Genomic DNA, 16,461 nt, shown 5'->3' with positions numbered 1-16,461 from the left:
TGGCTAGCGGTCTCCAGAGTGGTGCCAGCAGCAGAAAAGAGATCTTCAGGTCAGTGTCAAGCAATACACTGGGCATAATAGTATTAGGTTACTTTCACACCGATGCTCTGTGATTTACCCACACCGCGGGTGCAGTGCAGTGTACCTGCAGGTTTCCTGGGGGTTTGCTGAACTTAGCCATAGACTTCTTCTTCTTCTTCTGAATTCAGGAGGTTTGATGCCCCTTCAGAAAATGCACCACACCTGCAGGTTATAATAGAAGTCTATGGCAAAATGCAGCTAGCCCACTGCGCCTGCGGTGCCGATGAACCGCAGCACATCGGTGTGAATGTTTAACCCCTTGGACCCCACAGAAGCATGCATTTGCAGGGTGCTTGTAGAATGGCCCCATTTACTTGAATGGGACACAATTGGCAGGCTACCAAAAGCAATAGGGGGTTTTAATTCCTGCTGCAGCATGTGTACACCTTTGACTGCTGCCACGGCAGCTAAACGGGGTAGGGATTAGGGGCAGCAAAGCTGAAATTAAACCATACCCCCCCCCCCCCCTCCAACTTTATGTGTGAATGAGCCCTAATGGTGCTGCAACTAAGGGCATTACTCACAAGTGCAGCACGCACTGCTGCTCCTCTGAAAAGCGATCCAAGTGTGTTTGACAGGTGGTGGGGAGGCGATATGTTACCTCCTCACCACCTGATTTAACCCCATGATTACCCTGCAATGCACACGAATGTGACATGGCAGTACGGCAATTAAACGTTTAAATCAGGTGTGAAGAGGTGACACTGCCCGGTGATCTTTGACTTCTCCCTTATTGTTCAAGTAGATCTCTACCTCTTTAAAGTGGGGTACCCCCTAAAAAAAAAAATTTAAAATCAGCAGCTACAAATACTGCTGACTTTTAATAACCGGACACTGCCCCCCTCCTTCCCCGCTCTGCTTGCGGCACCGTCATTCGTTCTGTGGGCACTCGGCTGTGGCTTCACAGCCGGGCACTCACTGCGCATGCGCGAACGGCGCAGGGCACCGTGATACGCCACGCAATCACCTGGGGTGACAGGTCCCAGGTGACTGTGCGGCGCGAGGGGAAGTGATGTCACCAGCCCGGGCAAGGAAGAAGGCAGACTACAAGGGGCCCCCTTAGCAACAGGTATTTAGAGGTAAGTAAAAAAATATTTTTTTTTCCAATTTTTTTTTTTTTTTTTTAAGAATTTTAAACATTTTATTTTTTTTTTTTGGTGGCAATACCACTTTAAGGTTGCCTACCCCTGCTTTAAAAAGAAAACAAATGCAGCCACCACATCTAAGAATCTGTACTGCAATATATGAAATGGTAAAATACCGCTTTAAGCCTGTTTGGATGGCACACTCTGCTGAGCCATGTATAGCACACTGTGTGCAGTCTCCAGATCAGTGCCATTAGTGAAATCCTTCAGGTCATCCAGACTGAATACCTGTAATCTACCTGTCAGTGATCCATCTATGGGAGGGCACAGAGGGCAGCCCCTCTATTCTTCTGCACACAGATCCTTTAAGACTCCAGCATTTAGCACAATCTGCAATCTCTGGCTAGACCAGAGCCAGGAAAAGTCTGCCTTGGAGGCATGGTGACATGAGAGGTTCCTTGCTTGCTCTGACGTATCTCCTTCCTCTGGAGTTGTGTATAAAGGATCTGAGCTTGTAGAAAACATCCCAGCACAAGACAACTCCTGCCTGGCCATGTACTCTATCAATGACAACCCTGCTGCCTGTGCCTGCCTCTGAGTGTCATAGAGTGAGAGGTCGGTGTGGGTGTCATAGAGTGGAAGGTCAGTGTACCCCCAGAGGTTTGGGATCTGGAAGGAGGAATAGAAGAAGAGTGCACAAAGCTGCAGCCTGATCTCTCTTTGCCCACACATCTGATCAGCAGCACCTGCAGGAAGACAAGGAACTTTCCTCTACAAGTCTGGATCGCGATGTCTGGCTGACACCTCTGCTGGCTCAGGACTCCAGGACAAAGGGGGACACAGCTCCTCCATCCAGGACTTCTCAGCTCACTCCTGACATACATGGACTGTCCCATACCTGATCATCACTCTTTATTAACCCTCCCACTGCCTGCCACCATGAGGATCAAGCACTTTATCACTTTGGCACTGACTCTCCTCCTAGGACTGCAGGGCAGCTCAGGTGAGCAGCAGTTCATGTCGGGGATTGGCTGGCTGGGTTATTGCTGACTTTTTCCCATGACAGGTGGATTGATTCCTTGTTGTTTGATTGGCTAACCGAGCAAGCTGGAAGCGCAGCTTTTGCTACCTGATCAGCTAAGAATAAACCGAACCGTGAAAATGACAAAAGTTTTTATTATAGGGAGTTGTTGTATTTGATTTGGGGACCTGACATATGCTCCCTTTTATTGGTGTAGTGTGTGATCTGCTTGGAGTAGATGGGCAGAGGTCAGTGCCAGTTTATAAGATGGGAGCAGCACCAGTTGGCATTGCTGACATCAAGTGCTGGCATGAAAGTTATAAGCAGAGCAGGTACAAAACACTGACAGCATGCCAGTTCCATAGAATTATAGACTGACACCGCTAGTCTACATTGCACTGTACAAACTATAACCTGGCACAGATATATGTATTGATCTCTCATATTGCTGATCCCTAGATAATCATTGATCATTTTCACACCCATTTAAATGCCCCCCCAATGGACGTTCTTCCAGCGCTGCATCATTCTCTGTGTGTTTCCATTAATGGATACAGCTATTTCAGGAATGTCCAGTTCCGATTGTTTGGCTGGGATATATATATGTTGTCTTTATTTTGGACATGTTTTCAATTAGTGTCCTTATTTTGTGAAGTGCTGTGCAGTGTGTGCCAGCAGAGGGCGTGTGCCTGGGACTGGTCCTGGGTAGGAGATCGCTGCATGTCCTGAGCTGGAGTCCTGCCTGCTCACCCTGTGATTGTCATCATTGATGTTCACACACAAGACACGTGTAATTATCTACATTCTGTCTCCTACAAAGCAAGATCTTAGCTTTGAGGTGTATATATATGGATTGTGTGGTTTTGTGGTCTCATGCTGGCCATACACATAACAATTTACAAGCAATTTCAACCAGTAAAGGAACTGATTAATGCAACCTACAGAAACTTTTTATATGCAAAGCAGAGATCCAGGGCACCTTTTGGTGATAAGTTGTCTTGATCCACTTTATATTTTTTTTATCTTTTTATCTTTTTTTACTTTTTATTTTATATATATATATATATATATATATATATATATATATATATATATATTTATTTATTTTTTTATTATATATATATATATATATATTTATTTATTTATATATATATATATATATATATATATATATATATATATATATAAAATAAAAATAAAAAGTAAGTGTGTATTTTATGTGTGTTGAAATTCTCAGAAAATTGGTGTGGCCGGTACAATGGTTTAGGTAAATAGGCAGCAGTGTTATATACAAATTATTGTTATTATTATACAGGGTTTATATAGCGCCAGCAGTTCTTTACAATATAAAGAGACAGTACCGTTACAATACAATACAATAAAATACAAGTGAATTAAGAGAGCCCTGTTCATAAGAGCTTACAATCTATGAGGATGGGATGTGAACAAACTCAAAACTACTAATTTGTGAATAAAACAGATCATTGTTACAGTGATAGGGATTGTTCTATTCAGACATCAGATTGCTTTCAGATTTTTTGTTAATTTCTCTACACACGATGGGATGTTAGAAGTGAATACCAGTTCATTTGACTTACAGCAATATAAAACCCAAAAGCAAACATTTTATATTATGTATTATATTGTAGCATATCAATTTTAGATGCGATGACTGCATTCGTTTTCTCTTTTTTTGGCTTTTTTTTCCCCTTTATTTTCATCTGGTGATCTGGCCAGTAAGTCTGTTGTTTTTTCAACAAAACAAGCTGTTCTGCAGGTGTATTAGTTAAGAATGTTGCGTTTAAAGCAGGAGTCCGCCGGGACTCCGCATTTTTTTTTTTTTTTTTAAAGCAAGCAGCTAGAAATACTGCAGCTGCTGACTTTTAAAATAGTGACACTTACCTGTCCAGCGCGCCCGCAATGTCGGCACCCGAAGCCGATCTCTCGATCGTCTCTCGGGTGTTGCCGCCGCCATCTTGGGTATGGGAATCAGGAAGTGGAGCCTTTCGGGTTCATTTCCCGGTTCCCTACTGCACATGCGCGAGTCGTGCTGCGCAATAAGGACGGTCCCCGCTGCCTCTGGGATCTGTGTGTTTCCCAGCAGACAGCGGGGGACTTTCGGAAAGGGGCGTAATCTACGCCCCTTTCCGCAGATAGCTATGCCGGAAGTGGGTGCAGATACCTGTACTGTACAGGTACCTGCACCCCCCTCCCCCCTGAAAGGTGCCAATTGGGGCGCCGGAGGGGGGGAGGGTTCCGATGAGCGGAAGGTCCACTTTAGGGTGGACCTCCGCTTTAAACTATTTTCTACAGACAGAAGTGCTTAGGATGATCATATTTTATTTATTTATGTAAAACCTTTGTACCAAAAGGGAAAACAAAAAGTGTCTGTAAATGCTTGTGTAACTGCAATGTGGATTGGAGCTTGGCTTCAATTTAGTGTGTGTAAATCTGCTAGTACATCTCCTCCCCCCAGACTGACTTTTGCTGCTGTCCAAAGGTGTTCACTGTGCTCCTTCATCCAGAGTGAGGGCAGTGTAATACAGGAGGTGTGTTATTGGCCAGATCACCAGGTGAAAACAGAGGGGGGGGGCCTAAAATAAAAGAAAACAAATACAGCCACCACATCTAAGGATTGGTGAGCTGTAAAGTATTTCATTTTTGGTTTTGGGTTTAATCGCGCTTTAAAATATAGGCAAACCTGAACACAAAAATGTATTATGCCGCGTACACACGACCGGACTTTCCGGCAGAAAAGGTCTGACGGAATAATTTCATCGGATATTCAGATCGTGTTTGGGCTTCAGCTGACTTTTTTTTTTCTTTTTCAAAAAGTCTGACGGACTTAGAAATAGAACATGTTTTAAATCTTTCCTATCGGGAAAACCGTTCGTCTGTATGCTATTCCGACGGACCAAAAACGACGCAGCTATTGGCTACTGGCTATTGAACTTCCTTTTCTAGTCCCGTCGTACGTCATCGCGTTCGAAACAAACGGACTTTGGTGTGATCGTTTGTAGGCAAGTCCATTCGGTCAGAACTCCGTCGGAAAGACCATCAGAGTTTATTCTGATGGAAAGTCCGGTCGTGTGTGCGCGGCATTAGGTTGCAACCTATCTGTTGTAGCATCTGCATTGATTTGCTTTATCTATTTTCTTTATCTATATATTTTCTTACCTGGTGATCCTGCCACACGTCCTGCCTTAGTAAGACAACGCTCACTTACTGTATGGAGGAGCAGCATTGTCACCCGTGGTCAGGAAGTGTGATAGGACAACAGAAGACCAGCCATCGTCTCTTCTTCATAATAGGGGGGGGGGGGTGTTCTGTAGTTCTCACAGAGATAGGGAGTGATACAGATAAGAGTGCAGCAGAGAGCCCAGAAAGTTAAAAGCTCACAAGATTTCTGGCAGGATCAACATTTTTATTTATTTTTTTTGCATTTTCAATGTTATATTTATCAGACAAAAAGGGAGCAAATAAGAGAAGTCCATGTTTTTTTGGGTTTATATACACTGTAGCAGATTGCACCATACCATCTTGATGGCATGAACAGAAATTGGCAATCGTAATCGTAATTCATTAGACCTGCCAGCAACTCTGTCTGCTTTCTTTTAAAAACCTATACGAGTCACATAAAATTACTTGCTACAATTACAGTCCAATCAATGGTAATTATGCGCTCCTTATGAACTCCATAACCTCGGTATAACCTAACATATGTTAACATACTCAGTGGTTTTATAGTTTGTGCTGCTGCTTCCTATGTAGCCTTGTGATTCAGCCCCCCCCCCCCCCCCCCCAGTCTATAGAGATGTACTTACTCATAATGTTCCTAAGGGGCTAAGTATTTGTCACACGATCTTTCCAGCATTTTCAATCACTTTTAAATACATGCACAAGTATTTGCAGCAACATACAAGTAACATTGTCCTGTATTGAATTATAATGCCGCGTACACGCGATCGAATTGCATTACGCCGGACAATTCGATCGTGTGTGGGCTCCAGCGGACTTTTTCATCATAAAGTCCGGCGGACTTAGAAAGTAGTTTTGACTCAAAATTTGTCCGCCGGACTTGGCTTTCAGCGGACAATCCGTTCGTCAGTGTGCTAGTCCGGCGGACTAAGAATGACGCATCCTCAGAAGCAAGTACGAGAAGCTACCGGCTATTGAACTTCCTTTTTCTAGTCCCATCGTACGTGCTGTACGTCATCGCGTTAGAAATCGCCGGACTTTCGGAGTGTCCGTGTGTGGCCAAGTCCGTTCGTTAGAAAGTCCGGCGGATTGTTTGCCGGACTAAGTCTGCCGGATCGTGTGTGTACGCGGCATAACCTATACTTTTGGGTCAAATAATCTTCTATGCAATATTCTGGGTAATCGGTAAATATTGTAGGGCTGCAACTAACGATTATTTTCATAATCGATTAGTTGGCCGATTATTGTTTCGATTAATCGATTAACCGTAAAAAAAAGGTGTGGTGTATAATTTAGTTAATATGTAAAGTAAAAAAAAAAAGGCAATTTATTCTTAAATATCTCTATATGCAATGGTAAATATAAATAACCAACTATATGGTTAAGGAGCAAAATATCTAATCCACTCTGAGAATAAACGACAGAAGAGATATACTGTATATATTAGAGGGGATTTATACTGTACATACTATTAGAAGAGATATACTGTATATACTATTAGAGACTATATACACTATTAGAGGAGAGATATACTGTATATACTATTAGAGGGGATATATACTGTATATGCTATTAGAGGAGATATACTGTATATACCATTAGAGGAGAGAAATACTGTATATACCATTAGAGGAGAGATATACTGTATATCCTATTAGAGGAGAAATATATGCTATATATACTATTAGAGGAGAGATATACTATATATACTATTAGAGGGGATATATACTGCATATGCTATTAGAGGAGATATACTGTATATACCATTAGAGGAGAGAAATACTGTATATACCATTAGAGGAGAGATATACTGTATATCCTATTAGAGGAGAAATATATGCTATATATACTATTAGAGGAGAGATATACTATATATACTATTAGAGGGGATATATACTGCATATGCTATTAGAGGAGATATACTGTATATACCATTAGAGGAGAGAAATACTGTATATACCATTAGAGGAGAGATATACTGTATATCCTATTAGAGGAGAAATATATGCTATATATACTATTAGCGGAGAGATATACTATATATACTATTAGAGGGGATATATACTATTAGAGGGGATATATACTGTATATACTATTAGAGGGGATATATACTGTATATACTATTAGAGGGGATATATACTGTTAGAGGGGATATATACTGTATATACTATTAGAGGGGATATATACTGTATATGCCATTAGAGGAGATATACTGTATATACTATTAGAGGAGAAATATACACTGTATATATTATTAGAGGAGAGATATACTATTAAATGGTCAATCCGGTAAATATCATCAGACTCATTAACTTTAACCCCATTTTGTTACTGGCCGATTAATCGATTATGAAAATAGTAATCGATTAATTTAATAATCAATTAGTTGTCGATTAATCGATTAGTTGTTTCAGCCCTAAAATATTGTAATGAAAGTCCCTTTCTGATTAATAATGTTATTTAAACCACATATGCGTTTGGACTGCGGCCAAGGTGAATCCTACCTTTTTTATGTTTAATTCTCATTAATAAAATCTGTAGATGATTATATTTAACGTAACCATAGTATTTCTAGCCATGACATTCATATACTGTACTATATGGACACCTTTCCAAATGATTGTGCTCAGATGCAAGAAGCCAGGCCCACAAAGGCATGGTTTGCTCAAATGGCCTGCAGGGAGCCCTCAACCCAATTGAACGCCTATGGGATGAATCGGAAGGCCAATTATGAGCCAAGTCTTTTTGTCTAACTTCATAACCTGACCTCATAAATGTTTTATCTGCTAAATGAAATTAAATTCCAGCAGACACACCCCATAGTCTTCTAGGAAAATTCTTCCTAGAAGAGTGGAGGCTTTTAAAGCCACAAGTGGTAATGGAAAATCCAAACTGATGCTTGTAGTTTGGAATGGGATGTCCACAAATTATTGGCCATAATGAGACTCCCCCCCCGTCCCCCTCGTCCCGCCCAGGCCAATTTTCAGCTTTCAGAGCTGTCGCACTTTAAATGACAGTTGCGCTGTCATGCAACAGCGTAGCCAAATACATTTTTTAGCACTTTTTTAAACAGATAAAAATAAAGATAAGGTCTGTAGTAACCCCTATAACACCTCCATTGCTAATATAATACATAAAAACATAGAGATTGCCCTGGGACTTTGAGTGAGGTGAGAGAAATTTAGCCACAATTATAACAAGAGTAAAAAAATGTATTTATTGCAAAATATCATGCATAAGTAAGCAACAGCAATAAATATGAATTGCCAGGCCGATAGGTGTACATACATGATAGAAGAATAACAATACACATGCAGTTGTACAGAAATGTAAGAAAGCAAAATGCAAGCATCAATAATAGCTTACGCGTTTCGTGAGACCACGCTTGCTTCTTCAGTGGTGGATGCATAAATATTGTATCTGCAATATAGTTAATGAGATCAATGAATGTATGTTAACGATGCAGGCATATGAGGTGAATGGTCAGAGAGGTCTACTGAAAGACCTCATACTCACCAGTGGGCTGGGCCAAATTGCATGTCACTGGGTGGATGGAGGCTGCAACAAACATCCAGCTTGGGAGCTGAGGGGGTGGAGCAAGCAAAGGCCAACACGGGGGGACGTCCGGAGGATCGACATGGCCTGGGTATAAGTGTTTGTGCCTGTGGTCTCAACTTGTCCACTTTGAATGACAACTTAAAGAGGAAGTAAACCCTGATGGGTTTACTTCCTCTTTCATTCCCTGCAAAGGTAAAGCATAATGGACTACTATGCAGTGGACATAGACAAGCAGTCAACTCTTGCATTGCTGGCGCAGCCCCACTGCAAGGGACAAATTTTAGGTTTCCTGGCGTTTCGTTTCAGATACCTGGAACTGACCTGGAAAAAATGTGCATCCTTCTTTCTAAGTCAGTAACTCAGACAGGGCCGGGACAAGGGTTGGGCAGAAGGGTCAGCTGCCCTGGGCACTGTGGTATCATGTGAGGTGAAGGGGGCACCATAAGGAGACTGGGGGGAGGGGATTTTTGTTGTAAGGGGAAACTTGGAGGGTGGCAGAGGGTAAGTATTGTTCTAGGAGGGGAAATGAGTGGGGGTATGCTAAGAGTGTTAATTTAGGGGGCTTTGTGTGGGGAATTGGAATGAGAGAAGAAGATTTGTGCTTAGAGGGAGGATGGGTGGGTTTCCAGTGGGGGGGGGGGGGGGATGAAGATGAGTACCGGGAGGGGAAATTTGAAATTTCTAGGGGTAGAGAATTTTTGCTAGGAGGGGTGATTTTTTGGGAGGGGGTGGGGGGCAAAGATTTGTGCTGGGAGGAGGGAAAATTATGCTTAGGGGGGGTGAAAAGGATTAGTGCTCAGTTTTTTTTGTTGAGGGGGATCTTTGCTGCCACATAATACTCATACATCTTGGGGGGGGGGGGGGGGCGCAGTTTGGCATGTTCGCCCTTGGCTCTAGAAGACCTTGTCCCAGCACTGAACTCAGAGAATAGCCAGGCAACTAATATTCATGGAAGGAGGTCCGCAATGGCAGCCTCTCTTAATACGGTTTCTCTCATATGATAAATCTTCTGAAATTCGAGGTAAACAATGTTGTCAATAAGTTATGTGCGGCCATTATTCCTATTCTGTGCATCGATTGATTATCATCTGAACTTTTCAAAATAAGTGATCAGTCAATTAAGCTCATAAATGTGCGAGGAGCTGTAAGCAGTCCCTTTAACCCAAAATGATATTCATAAAGAGATGGTTGGCTTGTTGCATTTATTTTTGGGCAGTATGTTAACTACGGTGTGAAAATCCTTTTCGGCACAAAGATATACAATTCATCCTCATTCGCGCTGCATGTTTTCATTTTGGCACTTAAAAGAGAGGGGAGTTATTATTGATTGTACAGCAGTGCTGAATTGTTTGATTTATCACCAAGAATTTCCATATACATGTACAAGAAAGAAGGCTAAGGTCAACCATGAGAGCAAAAAGAGTATGTGGGTATAAATCATGGCGAGAAAAGACCAGACTGTGATGACTAGGTGGGCTAGGGTCTTATCAGCTGTCGAACTCCATGCTTATTTATTGGCTAAAACATAAGTGCTTAATGCTTTAAATGTCCTAGATACTCTATAAACCTCACAGGCACAGGTCAAGTGTGCTTTATGGTGGGTCTCTGGAAGTAATGCATTATTTCACTTAATGAGAGTAATGAGAGTGCAGTTTACTGAGTAAAAAAAAACGAATGCTCACTTATCTCAGGGGGACATGCACGTTAATCACCATATGGTATCTATTTATTTTGTTTGATTTGCTACTTTCAGATCTTTTGGGGTTATCTTTATTGGACAAGGAAGAAGAAACCTGTTACATTTTTTTCATATGCTGCCAAATGCTCATTTGCATGCAGAATTCATTATTCATTGCAAAATGTATTTATGTTGCATGAGATCAGCAGGGTGGCTTCTCCATGGCATGTATGTAATGGTATTTATAGCCGATTACACAATTAATAGACGGCTTGTTTTGCATGTCTTTTGTCTGTAGTGCTAATTAATGCATAAAATTGTAGATGCAAAACTTTCTTTAAAGCCCAACTCCAGGCAAAAAAAAAAAGCACTGGATGGGTCAACTGCTCGTTTCTGTCTAGGGCAGCCTTTCTCAACCTTTTCAACACAGAGGAACCCTTGAAATAGTTTTCCAGGCTCAGGGAACCCCTGCTAAAAATTAGAAATCTACAGCTCATGATACATTAGTGTGATGGTTAGTGGAAAAAACGGTCCTTACACTTTTGGTCATTGGGAAGAATTACCTCCTTACAGATCGCTAAAAAGATCAATGGTGTCAGTGGGAACTTATCTGAGAGGCAGAAATTGCTCAATGCTGAAGGAACCCCTAGCAACCTCTGGAGGAACCCTGGTTGAGAATCACTGGTCGAGGGGATTGGAGAAGGCTTATACTCACCCGAGCCTCCACTTCACCTGTAACTGGTGCTCCCCTGTGATTCAGCAGTGGACTGTTCCTGACATCCTCATATCCAGCGCAAGTCTATGGGCATGAAGACACAAGGAATAGTCCACTGCACAAGACCACTAGACCGCTGGGGATGCAGGAGCCTAGGAAAAGGTTTTGTGCGGGGGGGGAGTGAAGGATTAGGTAACTATATCTCCGTTCTCCAATCCCCTAGACCAGGGGTAGGGAACATCGGCTCTCCAGTTGTTTTGAAACTACAAGTCCCATGAGACATTGCAAGACCCTAACAATCACAGGCATGACTCCCAGAGGCAGAGGCATGATGGGATTTGTAGTTTCCAAACAGCTGAAATGCCGAGGTTCCCTACCCCCGCCCTAGACAAAAACAAGCAGTTGACACAGGTAGAGTTTTATGCTGAACTCTGTGGAAAAACAGTATTTGCATTTGTAGAAATTAATTATCCCTAATGATGTGGGTCCCCTTATGCCGCGTACACACGATCAGATTGTCCGGCGTACTTAGTCCGCCGAAACGCATTTCAGCGGACAATTCGATCGTGTGTGGGCTTCAGCGGACTTTTCCAGCGTGAAGTCCGGCAGACTAAGAAAGTATTTTTGCACTCCAATCTTCCCGTCGGACTTGGGTTTCAGCGGACAATACATTCGTCAGTATGCTAGTACGGCGGACTAAGAATGACGCATGCTCAGAAGTACGAAAAAGGAAGCTATTGGCTACTGGCTATTGAACTTCCTTTTTCTAGTCCCGTCGTACGTGCTGTGCGTCATCGCGCAAGCGAACGTCGGACTTTCTTTGTGTCCGTGTGTGGCCAAGTCCGTTCGGTAGGAAGTCCACCAGACTATCCGCCGGATTGTATGTTGGACTAAGTACGCCAGACAATTCGATCGTGTGTACGCGGCATAAGTAGAGGCTGTTGCGTTAGGTAAAAACTCTAGCTTTCATTAGATGATTATTAATGATATTGTTATTGTATGGTATGAGGATCGATCCCTGCTGGATGAATTCATCACCTGCCTAAATTGCAATCGGTTTACTCAAGGATTTACCATCATGTGATTTAAAAAAAAGGATTTTTTAGATGTACAGGCATGTGTGGAAGAGGATGATGCCCTGATTAGTCTATACAACAACAAGTCGACTGAAGTAAATCCAATCTCAGATACCATTAGTTCTCATCCAACTCCTTCCAATGAGTCCATAGCTCATAGTCAATATTGGTGAATCAGAAAGAAGATGTTTGGATAATGCTAATTATCAGATTGAGGCGGATTCCCCAAGAAACAGATTGCTAGCCCATTTTTTTTGTTTAACAATGGTGTAAAAAAATATTGAAGAGGGCATATAAAAATGCCTGTGGTAAAACCCATAAACCTTTGTTGTTTGGGAAAAAAATGTAAGAAACAATGATAAACAAAAGTAGATACATACGACACCATGAGCAAATCAGATAATGGGGTTGATTTACTAAAACTGGAGAGTCTGGTGTAGCTGTGCATGGTAGCCAATCGGCTTCTAACTTCAGCTTGTTCAATTAACTTTAAGAAAAAACCCTTAGCCCAGGATCACACTGATGCGGGTTAGAAATTTCAAACCATCAATGCAGCCCAACTTTGGGATGATTTGACAGACATGTGTGCGGGTTCATGCACAGATGTCTATTCAAGTCGCCAAAAGTAGTACAGGAACTACTTTTGGGAATCAGTGCGGCGCCGCAAAGTTGGCACCACACCGATTTGAGCGCTGCTATTTCCGGCAATAGCCGCCGATTTGGCATGCGATTTGACATGTCAAATCGCATGCCAAATTCGCCCAATGTGAACGTGGGCTGAAAGCTGATGGGTTTCTATGCAGAGCTATACCAGATTTTGCACTCTCCAGTTTTAGTAAATCAACCCCAAGAATTGTCAGACTTACATCCTTTAAAGACAAATTAGTAGAGTCAATGCAGAAAAAATAAAATGATGGCCCTGTATATGTTGAAAGAAACATTTAAATGCACTAATTTTGCATTTTGTAAATGCATAGATGATCATAAACAAATTATAATACCAAATGGACAGCTGGAATCATACATTTATGTGAATTTTAGCATAAGATGCATATAAACACACAATATCAGCTGGGGACATGAGCTCCTATTGCATACAATTCCTCACGCTTGATAGAGTTTATGTTGATTGAATGGGGTGCTTTGGGGGTCACAAAATCTGCAAAAGATGGATTCACTCCATCAGGGCAACTTCATATCCTGGATGAAAAGATTCCACCTCGTTCAAGGCGTTTCTGTAATATGGTGATTCTGGCTAGTCCTAACCTTAGGATTTATGTTCATGGAATAGTTTGCTTACTGGATGCATCTGTAACATTATTCTATAACATTATAATGTACTATTGTAAATAAGTTATAATAATTACTGCAATTCAACTCCTCTTACTGTCAATGTTGTTCCCACACAACAGGGAAGAACTTTCATATGGGATTGGTTTAAACAACTTTGTTATGATAGCAGTAAGTGAGTTATAATTTGTTATACAAATGCAAATCTTACAGTACGTTAGTAATTTTTAGTAACTACAACATTAAAAATCCACAGGCTCATTACATTTTGCAGCCAAGTAGCTGTCATTCTCTGGCGTTGGGCACTGTGCCTCAGATACTATGCTGACAACCGTGAAAATTCTATTGCAGTGATAATTATTTAATTTGATTTCCCTGTTTGTCAAGCAAGTGTAACCTGTAGCATAAATATATGGAAATTCGTTAGAAATATTGAGTCACGGAGAAATGTAAGCTATTAGCAGTGAGCTTTTGATGTGTTAGTTCAACAGGTTGGAAGGTGTGTAATAGTAGCTAGCCAAACACAAACCATCCATGTAGTTAATGATGTCTTTTTTTGCATGGTTATTAAGTAAATGTGGTTGAATTGTCCAGATGTCAGGATCACTAAGACCCCTTTCACACCACACCGCCCATAGTGTGGGGGCGGTAAAAGTGCAGCTTTTTTAGGGCGGATTGCAGGCGCTATTTCTAACGCTATAGCGCCTGCAAAATGCCCTGGTGTGAAAAGGGTCTTAGTGCTCCTGCTCCTCGTTCCAGCACCCGGGTGTTGGCTGTTGCATTCCCCCTGTCTGTGTTCACCTGCAGGTGATTGATCTGGTCAGTCACCTGATATAAGCAAACCGAACACTCTATCCCTTGCTTGTGATAGTTACCTGCATTGTTACTGATCAAGCCTCCCATTTGCCTGCCCTGTTTTGCTGTTGGATTTCCCTGTGTATGACCCGGATCGGATATTGGACTATTCCCTGAACTCAGCCTTCCCTTTACCTGGACTGTCATTCAACCACGCTATCTGTCTGCTAAACTGCAAGTAGTCTGACGTTTGCTCTGTTCACGTCTGCCCTGGTGTTGTGGCCAGCCACTATAGCATTGTGTATAAGTCCTGGGGGCAACCAAGTAGCGATATGCCTGCTTGCCTTAAGGAAAAGTGGGCTGCTATAGGTGAAGCAGTAGCTAGCTATAGTGTCTGACCATCTGCATTGGGGTAGATGTGACATTCATGGAACCAGACTAGTGGTCTTCAAACTGTGAAATGGGGCCAGATACGGCCCCTTGGTTGCCTTTATCTGGCCCTTGGGGCACTGTTCCTCTCACTTATATGAGACACTATTCCTCCCACTGACACCAACTATGGAACACTATTCTTTCTACTGACACCAATGATGGGGTTCTATTCCTTCCACTGACACCAATGATGGGCTACTTTTCCTCCCACTGCCAATGATTAGGTACTTTTCCTCCCACTGACACCAATGATGGGGTACTATTCTTCCCACTGACACCAATGATGGGGTACTTTTCCTCCCACTGACACCAACATCCGCCCCCCCCCCTAAAGTCTTAAGGACAGTAAATTGGCACTTTGCTTAAAAAGTTTGGAGGCCACTGGTCCAGACAAACTAATGTTAAACTATAGGTGAACCAACACTTAGTAAAACAGCCCATTAAGTTTAAAATAGAAGTGCAAAGGAAAACATTTGCATAATTGTATATAGGATTATAAATACCTTTATTTCTTTAACCTCCCTGGCGGTATGATTATTTCTGATTTTAGGTGCTGAAAGCGGTACAATTATTTTGCATGGAAATTTGGTGTTTTATATTGTAGGCCTGTAATTCTTAGGACTAAGTCTCTTAAATCTGTTCAAACCAGAGTCTAGTAGACATCCTGGGTATGATAAAGTTTATAATATAATAAATAACTATAAATAATGATACCAAATAATAAAAATTATTCAATAATGTAATCAAATCCAAAAACACTGAAATTTGCTCATTTGCAGAATTGTCGCTGTCATTAGATTCAGTGTTTGATGACGGATCTCCCCACAAATCGCTATCGCTCAATTCTGCAAGTGATTCCAATTTATTATCGCTGTTTTCTAGCCGGTCTAAAATCGCTTTTGACATAAAGGGACACTTTTTGGTTGCTATGGACAATCTCCAAATTCCAGGCAGAAAAAAAACAGTATTTATAATATAAAAAGTGCATGCAGGGCACTGGACAGACCACTAAGGACAAAGGGGGGGTGTATTTTTTTTTATACAGTACTGTAATCTGTAAGATTACAGTATTGTATGTGTATTGTGTATTTTTACGTTTTTGAATTTGGCGCCGATCCCCGCTCCCGTGTGTCGTAACGTTGCAGGGAACGGAGCTGGGCGGCACTCGGGCACTGTGTGAATCGAGCGGAGGAGCTTGCGCATACAGTGGGGAGGACATCGCTGGATCCAGGGGACAAGGTAAGTAACTCTCCATGTATCCAGCGATGCGATCCCGAGTCTGGCTCGGGGGTACCGCTCGTGGTTCCTGAATTCCAGCCCGAGCCAGACTCGGGATTACCGCCAGGGAGGTTAAGTGATCACTTAAATGGGATGAATGTGCTTCTATGCCTAGCGTGGTTAGTTTGAAATAGGAGAGCAGGAGAACTGGCAGGATCACCAGGAAGTTCACACAAAGGAAGCAATGCAAAAGAAACAGGATACTTTTTTTCATACAAAGTACATTGTATAGCAGGCACATATCAGAAATATGA

At 42.0% G+C, this 16,461-nt stretch overlaps 1 protein-coding gene across 1 annotated transcript in view; it reads left to right on the top strand.

Annotated features, from left to right (window-relative positions):
* The first annotated feature begins 1,587 nt into the window (after positions 1-1,587).
* Positions 1,588-16,461, top strand: part of LOC143973940 (vascular endothelial growth factor receptor kdr-like) — a 285,307-nt gene continuing 270,433 nt past the window's right edge. Inside the window, exon 1 of the mRNA XM_077474881.1 lies at positions 1,588-2,169. Coding sequence (XP_077331007.1) covers positions 2,049-2,169 — 121 coding nt within the window. The 5' untranslated portion in view covers positions 1,588-2,048. The remainder of the gene's footprint in view (positions 2,170-16,461) is intronic.

The sequence above is a fragment of the Lithobates pipiens genome, unplaced genomic scaffold (genome assembly GCF_037356315.1).
Source record: "Lithobates pipiens isolate NorthernLeopardFrog02 unplaced genomic scaffold, aLitPip1_a1.2 Scaffold_1, whole genome shotgun sequence".
Taxonomy (NCBI): domain Eukaryota; kingdom Metazoa; phylum Chordata; class Amphibia; order Anura; family Ranidae; genus Lithobates; species Lithobates pipiens.
Note: the sequence above shows the minus strand (reverse complement) of the source record. Positions and strands in the feature narration are given on the sequence as shown.